Below are 11,539 nucleotides of genomic sequence, written 5' to 3' on the forward strand. Positions count from 1 at the left end.
AAATGATAAAAAACGCTATGTGTAATAAAAAAATTGGTCGTCAACCAAAAATTAACTTCGTAGTGAAGGCCCGAGGCCATTTTGAAAGTTCAAACAAGCGCGGTACTAGCAGGGACGTGGTGGGAATCAAACTTGGAACCTCTTGTTTATGAAGCGAGCGCTTTAAATACGACTGCATCTTTTTTTCGGAGATATCTATGCATTGCGGAGCAAACCTTAAACTTGAGCGTGTTTAAGAACCACTGCATCTTTTTTTGAAGATAATTTTAAATTGTGGAGCAAACCTTAAACTTGGGTGTGTTTATGCAAACCTCGTTTTGGGTATGTTATAAAAAGAAAGAATTTTTTGGATAAAATTAAAGTAACTGGTATCTGGGAGCAAATAAACTTGAAACTTGTGTCTCTTAAACACCCAAATCCCCCCCCCCCCCAACTTCCATGGAGTTTTGTGCATACGAATAAAAGAGATATTTGTGTACTAAAACTCTACAATATTTAATAATATATAAAAGTAAATAAGTAATAATAATATATAAATGTAAATAAGTGCATAAAGTCTCTACAATATATATATTAATAATAATAGCAATAACAATAATAACAACAATAATAATAATGATAATAATATTGAAATACGTAATTTTTTAAATGTGACAAAAGTCTAATTGGTTCGATAGTTAATAAAAAGGAACGCAAGAGTCAAAGCCTCTTTTATTTGTATAAATGTATGTAATGTAATTTTATTCCTTTAAAGTATTTCGTAAACTTAATAGAAAAATTTAATATATGTGTTTATCCTCTCAAATCTTTTAATTTTTCTTTATTATATGCATTACTTTACTATTAGCATTTTCCCCATCACGAATGTTTTTTATTAAATGGTATCAGCGAAAATCACTTATTTAAAGTTATTTTTAGTATCAATTAAAATTCAATGCATGATTCATTGGTCAAATAGTGAATAAATTCAATGGTGTAATAGTGAATGGCCGCCTTGAGTTTTGGAATTAAATTTAACTGCAGTTTCTGCAGCAAATATGGAGCACATAAACACCACTTTAGAAAAAAGAAAATGTTGCGTTAACAAGTTGTTTAAATCTGCACTAGATCAGGTTTGTTTATACAAAAGAATTGAAAAAAAGCACGAGAAAGTTATAACTGCGGTTGTCAAGGAAATCTATAAAAAAATGTGTTTTATCGATAACAAGTTAGCTAATGACTTTTGTATTCAAAAGGTTGGAGAAACAAATTATGAATGTTTTTCATGCTTGAATATTGGGAAAAAAAATCCTTCAGTTTATATTTTCAAAAGTGGTAAGGTTTTAGCAAAGATAGTTGCTGAGGCAGAGACAAAAGAATATTTACACAATGTCTCATTATTATGCGAAGGATTACATTATTTAAACGTGGACAACGTTATTACGAGCTTTCATACGACTCTCTCAAAAGCCGTTCAGCTCTACAAACAAACAAAAGAATGGAAAGATAACAAATGTAAGCTTAGTCTGCATTCTGTTGGTATTTCAAATACAAATTCAACATCCATTTGTCTTGGCAACAGTGATGATAGTAAAACAATAAATTTTAGCATAAAATGGATTCCAACTATCATACTTCCACTTTTTTGCATACCGTTTGTTAAAAAATGGTTAGGAGCTAACGTACCTTGTTTTATTGCAATCAAAAATTTCCATACGGCTAACGAACCTTGTTTAGAATGGAATATATCTTATCACCTCCATGAAGTAGAGATCATAAAAACCTTTCCAGTTAATATTTGCATGGAATCGCTACACGCAGTGTTAATTATTATTAAAGGTGATCCCGTTTTAAAAGATATACCACGCGAATTCGTTAAAAATGTCTTTTTTGAAGTGATTATTCACATGGAAAAATGGTTGTCGTTGAATTATTCAGAAAAAAGTGTTCTTAACGATAAACATAAAATTTCTATTATCGAGTGCGTTTTCACCACTCTGCTCCAAAAATTGAATTGTTCTTTTATTCCAAACTTTTTTAATGCAGAAATTAACATTTTAAAAAACGAGCAGATTTCAAGAATAAAAATTTGTTTAATTTGCGATAGATTAAAAGTCATTATTAGAGGCAATTGTGAGAGTTGTGGTTTTTCAAAAAAATTTTTAGAAGCAGCGGGAACCGAAATGAATAAATATTACAAATAAATAAACAGCATGTTTAGTGATACAATTCTGAGAATTTTGCGCAAATAACGTTGCGTTGAACTTGTGTATTTGTTTATAACTTGTTTTTAATATTTCTATTGAGTTTATATTCAATTTTAAGATAATTTAACAAAAATTTTATTATTGTATCTTTATTAAGCAAGTCTTAGTTCATATAAACTAAAACTAATTCTACCAAATTAAAAAAATGTTGCTTATGTAAAGGCAAAAAGTGTTACATCAATACTCAGAAGAAGAACTATAATCCTTTTTAAAATTGTAATTGAAGTCTACAAGACATCAACTATACATAGTTTCATTCGAATGTTCCGTTTGAATGATTAATTGGCTGTTTTTAAAACTGCATGCATGGGCAATAACACAATTGTGCTGAAAATTTTGTGTTTAAAGATAGGATACCAAACATTGGGTATTATAATAGATGGCAAGGTGAAAATTTATTCAATTATTTGAATTAAAATAAACAACTTTTAATTAATTGCATATAATGTTGTATGAGAAAAGATGGGAAAAGATTGGTTTTGTTTATTCTTTGTTTTGTTTGCATCAGGTAAGGTGTCGTTTTTTTTTTTTATAAATATAAGTTTTAGAAACTCGGTATAACGATTAACTGTGGTATAATAATAAAGTTAGAAACTCAATAAAAAAATAAATTATGGTAAGGAAATAAAGTTGAAGAAAATGTTTAAATTTGTAAAAACAGAAATTTCATTCTAATCAGTTCTAACTTTTAAAAATTTATAAATTTTAAAAAGTTAGAACTGATAATTTAAATGTTTATCTAAATAAATAAAAATATATAAGTTTATATAAATAATAAAATAATAAAATGAAATAAAAAATAAAAAAATAAAAAATAAAATAATATTAAAAATAAAGAAAAATAAAAGTTTATATAAATCTTCTACAAATTCTCACAAAAAACTCTCTCAAAGTTTCTTAAATTATTCTTGTATTTTTTGTAATGCAAATTTATGATATATTGGTAAATCTTCGATACCTTGGTTATCTTCTTATGATATTTTTTTTATTGTGTTATGATATTTTGATCGTGTTATGCTGTTTTGACCGTGTAATGATACTTTGACCGTGTTATGATATTTTGACCGTGTTATGATATTTTGACCGTGTTATGATATTTTGACCGTGTTATGATATTTTGACCGTGCTATGATATTTTGACCGTGTTATGATACTTTGACCGTATTATGATATTTTGACCGTGTTATGATATTTTGACCATGTTATGAAATTTTGACCGTGTTATGTTATTTTGTGTTAAAAGTCTAAAAATAATACAATTTAACAAATTTCGTATTTATTTTTTTTTAGCTTATTGTGCCAACCAACAAGAGCAAGATTCTTCGTTAGTAAAGCTTCTTTCTAAGGGATCAAAACAAGTACCATTTCTTCAAAAACAAACATTAGATGTTGATGATGATACTGTCGAAGATGTTCCCATAAACATGCCTGAAAAAATTTCAGAACATCAACATTTCATACCAGTAGAACCAAACTTAAACTCAATTTTACCTCGAACAACACTATTTTCGGATCCTTATGAAAATGCAAAAAAACGAGAAAGATATGAAGCAGGAGTTTTAGCAAATCCTAGACCAACAAATTCTTTTTTTGACGGTAGATTGTTGGAAAATAAACAACTATTAGAAATGCAAAAGGGAGATGTATCTCCGCCAGAGTTAGAACGGCACATAAACCAGCAGGACGAAAATTTAAAACACATTTTAGAAATTGCAAATAACGCAAACAAGGATGATACTTCTGTTAAACCAAATAAACTTTTAACTATAATTAGAGAAACTCCGACAGATCGTTTGTCAAAAATCAAAGATGTAGATACTTATTATCAAAAATTAGGACCCGAATCTTCCGAGAAAGCTTTGGAAGATCAATATTCAAGTCAGATTAAAACAAATTTGAAAGGTAAAAGTATGCCTAATGAAATGCCTGAACACGGAAGTCCATTTTACTTACAACAGGAAGTTGAAATGTTTAAATCATCAAATCCTGATTATTATATTAGTCTCGACAAAAAAAAAAGTCAAAAGAAGCAAGTACGGCCAAAATACAAGTTGAGAAGAATTGATACAGACAGATCTTCTGATGATGAAATTGTTAACAGTCATCATTTAAATGATCACGATTCAGAAATAGTAATAAAAAGCTCGGAAGAACTACTACAAGAAAAAGATGAAAATAATGATGACCAGACAAATGTTACTAGTCGTAGACATGCAGATAAGTCATCGCCGCCTCAAGTGCTACCTACGGTTAATAAAGCATTTTTCTCATTCTCTTATGACAAAGAATCGCCCTTCGGTAACGCTCAACTTCTGTTCTTTATTTTTTACATTATAAATGAATTTAAAAAAAATGGTTAACATGATAAAACAATTTAAAAAATTTGTTTACAAATCGTTTATAGATTTAATAAGACATTTTTTTACACTAATATTTATGATACTAAATAGTAATAAACTAATTTCTTAACTAATGCTTATAATAATTAGGATTCTTGTAAATTTCAGGACCACAAGCCTGGCATCTTCTAAACGTAGATTGGACTTGCACAGCAAGAAAGCAATCTCCAATAGACATTGATACTAAATATTTAATTGACAATGTTGCCGTAAAAAATATTGTGCTTAAAGTAAATCCTCCTAACTCACCGTTAATTGGGACGTTAAGAAACAATGGTCATGCTCCAACGCTCTCAATTTCAAACGATGTCTCCATTAAATTGTTTGGGGGAAACCTTGTTAACGATTATTTCTTTAAACAACTTCATTTTCACTTTGGATGCACTTCGGGTACAGGATCTGAACATCAAATTGATGGGAATGCATTTCCTTTAGAAGTAACAAATTTATTTTTAGTTAATCTTTTACGTCATGTTTTTTTTTAGTAGCTGAATTTTTAGTAGAATTTTCACTAGATTGTGCCGTACTTGTTCAATTGTGCCTTACTTGTTTACAGATTCATTTAGTGTTCTGGGACAATTCGACATACAAAAGTTTTCCCGACGCAGCTAAAGCTGATCGAGGCATCGCTGTCTTAGCTGTTCTTTTCGAAGTAATTCGATTTAAAGTATTGTTAATAAATATTCTGGTGTTAGTAAGGTAAATAACTAAGATAAATAAAAACAACATTATTGATTTTGTAGATAGAGTCACCAAACAAAACCACAGATACACCACTTTCACAAGTTATACAGTTGTTAAGACACATTGAAGAAGAAGGTAATTTCATATCTGGTAAAACCTTACAATCCTGTTACTAAAATATGCTTATTTTTTTGTTTCTTCAGATTATACTAAGGGCACAAGAGACAAAAAGGTGGAGAGTTAGATTAACTGGGGTGGTAATAGAAAACTCCAATAGCAAAAAAAATTGCGAGAGCAGAACTTTTGAATCCAAACCTGAACTGAATGGATATAATTTAGGAAAGAGACAGGGGTATTATAGAGTATATTACATTAGTTTAAAAATCAATTTGTTTTTTGAACTAATGATATATACTCTATAAACAGTTCAGAAATTTAAGCGATTGTGGCGCAGTGGTTATAGCGCTCGCTTTAGAAGCAAGAGATCTAGAGTTCAAAGCGAGCTTTGGGTATATTTTGTGCCATCGGTAAAGAAGGAGGCGTAAACTTCCTCTTACGCGATGCTCAGCGACAAGTCCGTTTGGTCTTCTTGAGGCACCTAAAACAAAACAAAAAAATATAAAACATAAAAAACTGAGCCCAAAACCATTATTATTTTGAAGTAAAGCTAAGTTTAAATTTTTTTATTTTTGAGTTATAGGACGCCAAGAAACTGAATCATTGTAATGGTTTTATATTTGAACGTCCTATAAAGTTAAAAATTTAAAAATCTAAACTTGAAATTGATGAACTTTTTATAAAGATTTCTTAGTTTTAATGTTTTTAACCTTTAATGTGTTTTTAACCGGATTAAGAAAACTTTTATTAAGTATTAGTAAATTTAGCATTCGGGAACTATTATTTTTATATCAATATAAAAATAATTAAAATTGTACCATCTTTTCTAAAAGTTTTGGATGTTGATTTAAGAAAGTGTTTCGTTAAAAAGTAACACTTTTGAAACAACTTTCAAAATAAGCAATATGTTATAGCAAGTACAAATAAAAATTTAAGATAATAAGAAATATAAGAAAAATAAAAAATTTGTTTTTATAATCATATTTATATGCGGAGCGAAGACAATTTTTTATCAACTTAAGTTTTGAGAAGCTTCTTTTGCAACTAGCGACACTGATATCAATTGTTAAATAAATCTTACCAAAGTTAAAATGTTGGGTACAAGTTTTACAATTTGATAAACACAAAATAAATAGACGTCTTTCTGATAAACACTTCCACAATGATCGAAAAACTAGCTAACAATCTAATTATATCGTATATTTTTAGAAAAATTTATTTTTTCCTTTTTTTGATTTACTTATCTTCTGTTGAAGTTTATTCAAAGATGTGACATGACATGAAAATAATTCAGTAAGTTTTAGTTTCATTGAATAATTATGTTTAATTAACTTATATTTAAATGCTCGAGAATTAATTGACGATATTTAAATAATAACGTGAAAATGTTTCAAGTAAAGGCATATCAGTTACCTTCAGACAAATTCCTGAAACTAAAACAATTTCATTTGTTTTGAATTTTTTTTTTAAAACACTTTTTGTAAAAACTTGTAAAAATTTTAAAAACAACTTCTCTTTAAATCACTGAGTTTTTGTTTCCCAAATAATATCGATATTCAACGATAACGTTGTTATCCAAATACTTATTGTGATATAGCTACATGATACATTTGTAAACTTAAACTCTTCCAAAATTAAATATACTTTTAAATCAATAATTCTTCTAATTGAATATACTTCCAAAAGTGAAAGTTTCAAAAAGCAGTGATTAACATATATTCTTATATTTCTATCTATTCTATTTAATAATTCTAAAATAAATAATTAAGGTTTATACAAAGCCATTTTGAAATTAATTTGGTCACCATTTCTTAAAATAAAAGTTTCGTTATTAAATTCCTTTATTTTGTATATACGCATAACTGCACTCTCTATAAGGCAGGAATATTGCCTGTTAGAAAATCTGAATTTTTGTTGAGAATAGATAGCGCAAGTCTTGCTTTGACATATGTTAGGATAGACCCGGGTACGTTGGTCCACTTTCTTTTTTTTTAACGTGTAACTTTTTGGATTTTCAAGTTTTATTTTATTTTTTTATGGAAAAAGTTTGACAAGACCTTAGACTGCTCTTAAATAACATTATTAAAAGTTTGCTATTAATTTTTAAAATATTTTAAATTGATTTTGTTAGGTTATGTCTGATAGACTAACGTGCCCCGCAATCGGGGTGAGTTGGGGTACAAGACAGGGGGAAATTTATTTTCAACAACATCTTTTTTTTCATTACTTTTATTTTATTTTATTTTTTACTATTATTAAAAAAAACAAATTGAATTTGAAGTGTGTTGGACTTTTGTATAAAACCCTCTAAATATTAATAAACGTAAATTTATTATTCATTTAATTCTTAGTATTTACCCCAGGTTTGTTTTTGTATTTTCAAACCATTTCAAAACACAAAATATTGTTATCGGAAATGAAATCAATCTAATTAACAAAAAAATGTTGAGGATTGGCTTTAACACATGGCCAACTTTTACTGTTTACATTGGGCCAACCTGCTCCGTGTTTAGAGTATAAACGCTTTTATTCTTAAACTATTAACTAATATTATTCAACATTATATATGTTTAGAGTATAAACGCTTTTATTCTTAAACCATTAACTAATATTATTCAACATTATATATTAAAATAATTCCTAAACTATAAGCTTTAAATTTCGAACGTAGAAAATTCATTACTGTCAAACATCAGTGAGCATTCTAACGTCAAACAAACTGTTCAAAATTTACTTTGATGTATCAAAAATCGTAAAAATGACCCTACACTTTTAACTATGATCCAATAAATATAATTCTTTCATCTAGATTCCCAGCTCGCTAAAGCGCATAGTCTTTGAATAAACTCGACTGGGCCAACCTGCCCCGGTCTACCCTAATGCAAGACTGTAAAACATTACTGAAGAAAATGGTTTTTATGAATATACTAGTTATGCTGCAATTTTTGTGTTTCCAAAAACTTTTACTGTCTATATGATCGTTTCCTTCAGTGAAGCAATCCTTGATAATATTATCGTGATGAGTTTTTTTATCATCTTTAATTATTTGATCTTTTTTTTTTAAACAGCGAAATAGTGAAAATAGATTGAGAAGAAATGAATAATAAATAAAAGTTGTTTAGAATAGAAGATTAAAAAAAAAACAATTAATAAAGTGAAAAAATGAAAATATTAAAGAAATAAATTGAAGAAAAACATTAAATAAACTAAACACCTTAAATAAAGTTGATAGAAAATTGCTCGTGATAAATTCGAAGATGAAAAACTTAAATAAGTTATTAAAAGAAAACAAAAAGAACAGTTTTTAAGTTTTAATTATTTAAGTTGTTTACATTGTTTATATTGTCAAGTGTTATTTATACCGTCGTGTATTTTCGTGAATAAAAAACACGCTTATATCGGCGCGTATTTTTGTGTATTTTTTACGTTGTCGTCTATATCTGTATTGTTTATACTGTCGTAATTTTGTGCATCGTTTATATTGAAGTGTACATTTTTGTATTGTTTATTTTGTCATGTTTTTTTTTTTTTTAATATTGTTACTAATTATTTTTATTATTGTTTCTTTTTATGTTTGTTGTTATTATTCAAGTGAGTTCATATTTTTTGTCATATCATAATATTTAAATATATCGTTTTTTTTATGATCCTTGTGATCGTTAAACGTTGTGTTATTATTTATTCATTATCTTCTCATGTCAGCTCATTCACTCTTTGTCTTTTTTAAGTTATTAGTCTTGCTTTTTTAAACACTATTGTTTTTTTTTATTTATTTATTATTATTTTTGGTCACTATCTATATAATTACTTTGTTGTTTGTTTTTTTTTGCTTTATTTGTTTATTTTAAGGTGACTCCAATGACTAGTTTTTAACTATATGAGTGAAACCGAACCGAACGATACGAGTGACACCTAATTTTTTTTTAAATTATAGATAAATTTGTAATTTTCAACTTTATGGTTAAATAAATGGGTAAATTAAAAATAATAATAATAATGATAATAATAAGTGTAGTGAACCAATGCTTGATAATATTATTATGACGAATCCTTTTTTTTATTTCTATTAAATGCTGAATAATAAATTTTGATAACAAATTTCTTTATATAGATGATACAGTCGCAGTTAAAGAAGAATTTAACTTTCGATTAGAAAACCTAATACCAAATGTTATGAAATCAAAAAGCGCTGATAGGTTTTACACATATGAAGGCTCTTTGTCAACCCCTGGTTGCTATGAATCTGTTACATGGATAGTTATGGCAACATATTTATCAGTTACTGAATCAGATGTAAGGTTTTTGTTCCAGAGTACTTATCTGAATATATATAATGGAGGTGAATAGGTTAAGAAAGAAGATCTCTGTTTGCAGTGTTTGTTTTTTTGTAAAAAGCATACTCATTTGGCATTAACATTAGTATAAAACTTTAAAGAACTATTTTGTAACCTCGCTAAATATACAAGATTTGTCTTTAAGATAAAGAGATCATCTTTATCTTATCGTATTATTAATCTTTATCGTTTTTTACTAACTATTTTAGTTTTACTATTTTTATATACTAGAATTTTAAAACATTAAAATTATATTAATAAACTCAGGGATATTATGGAAAGATTTATAGTGCTATCATAAGTATATATTAATATATGGTAAATGCAGGTATATCTAAAAGAAATTAGTATATTTTACGGAAAAACTCTGAGTTGAAAAAAAAAAGATGCTACTTATTATCATATCTTTATGTAAAATATACCCACAACTAAAATTAATGTAAAATATACCCACAACTAAAATTAATGTAAAATATACCCACAACTAAAATTAATGTAAAATATACCCACAACTAAAATTAATGTAAAATATACCCACAACTAAAATTAATGTATAAAATATACCCACAACTAAAATTAATGTAAAATATACCCACAACTAAAATTAATGTAAAATATACCCACAACTAAAATTAATGTATAAAATATACCCACAACTAAAATTAATGTATAAAACTAGGATCGTAAAGTAAAATATAGCATTTATTATTTTCAGCTATCTGTGTTTCGAAAACTTCGGTCTTCAAAAGTCAACCATTATAGTGATGAAATGTGCAACAATTATAGACCAATTCAAAGAAAGAACGGAAGACGAATATATTCGAATATTATTTGATTATAAAATTTTTATGTTACATTTAGAGTGCTTATTTAACTCAAAATTGTTGCAGTTGTAAACAAAACCCTGAAGTTGCATATCCCTGAAGTTGAAATCTGCTGAGTAAAAATAAAGTAGTTGAGCTGATTGTAAATGACTTTATTGAGTAAAAAAACATTTCGATGAGTATAAAAAAGCACTTCGATAAATATTCATATGCTAAATCGATTTGTGAATGGTTCACAATAGTAAAGATAAAAAATAATGACTTTAAAAGTGAAAAAATTATGATGTTAAAATAAACAGTTAAGCATTTAGTTTTTCTATTTTCAGTAAAGCACCAAAAAATACGGTCCAAAAATAGAAAACGCATTGACATTTGCAGAGTTATTTAAATTGTTAGTCAAAAGTTTATTAAAGAACTTTATTTATTAATATATATTTTGTTAAATTATGTCTTTTTATATAATGTATGCAAATAAATTTGATGAAATATTTATCTCTATTTTAGTTTGTTTGTGTCAACTCTAGCATAGATATTTTGAGGTATCAGCCGCCATTTTTTCTTTAAACAAGTCCAACTACACATTATATATATTTTATAATTATTTTGTAAATTACTTCGACAGTCTTCTCATATTCTGATGCAAAAATTTCAGTTTAAGAAGCATTAGTTCACTGCTTAAAATGTAGAAGTTAATTTTTTTTCATTTACTCTATTTCATTTACGCTATTTAACTACAAATACAATCCACATACTAGCTGCAAAACATACTTGGTGCAAAACAATAAAGTCTTTTCACTAAATAGTTTTTTCTCTAAATATCACTAAATGTTCTTTTCCTAAATATTTTAGTAAATTGTTGTTTACAATAAAATCGTTAACATTTAAATAATAAAATCCTACAATAAGATCTAAGTAAAAGATAAAATAGTTAAACA

The 11,539-nt window shown here is 27.0% G+C and overlaps 1 protein-coding gene across 2 annotated transcripts; it reads left to right on the top strand.

Annotated features, from left to right (window-relative positions):
• Window positions 1-975: 975 nt before the first annotated feature.
• Window positions 976-11,090, top strand: LOC100212032 (carbonic anhydrase 9). 2 transcript variants are annotated; one of them, XM_065812783.1, is made up of 7 exons: window positions 976-2,633; window positions 3,537-4,544; window positions 4,754-5,082; window positions 5,202-5,297; window positions 5,389-5,464; window positions 9,558-9,739; window positions 10,496-11,090. In XM_065812783.1, the coding sequence occupies exons 2-7, from the start codon at window positions 3,671-3,673 to the stop codon at window positions 10,613-10,615; spliced, it is 1,677 nt and encodes a 558-aa protein (XP_065668855.1). In that variant the 5' UTR covers window positions 976-2,633; window positions 3,537-3,670; the 3' UTR covers window positions 10,616-11,090. The 2 variants fall into 2 exon arrangements, with proteins under 2 accessions (XP_065668855.1, XP_065668854.1); XM_065812782.1 differs by having other exon boundaries at window positions 2,313-2,754.
• Window positions 11,091-11,539: the final 449 nt, after the last annotated feature.

The sequence above is a fragment of the Hydra vulgaris genome, chromosome 12 (assembly GCF_038396675.1).
Source record: "Hydra vulgaris chromosome 12, alternate assembly HydraT2T_AEP".
Lineage (NCBI taxonomy): Eukaryota > Metazoa > Cnidaria > Hydrozoa > Anthoathecata > Hydridae > Hydra > Hydra vulgaris.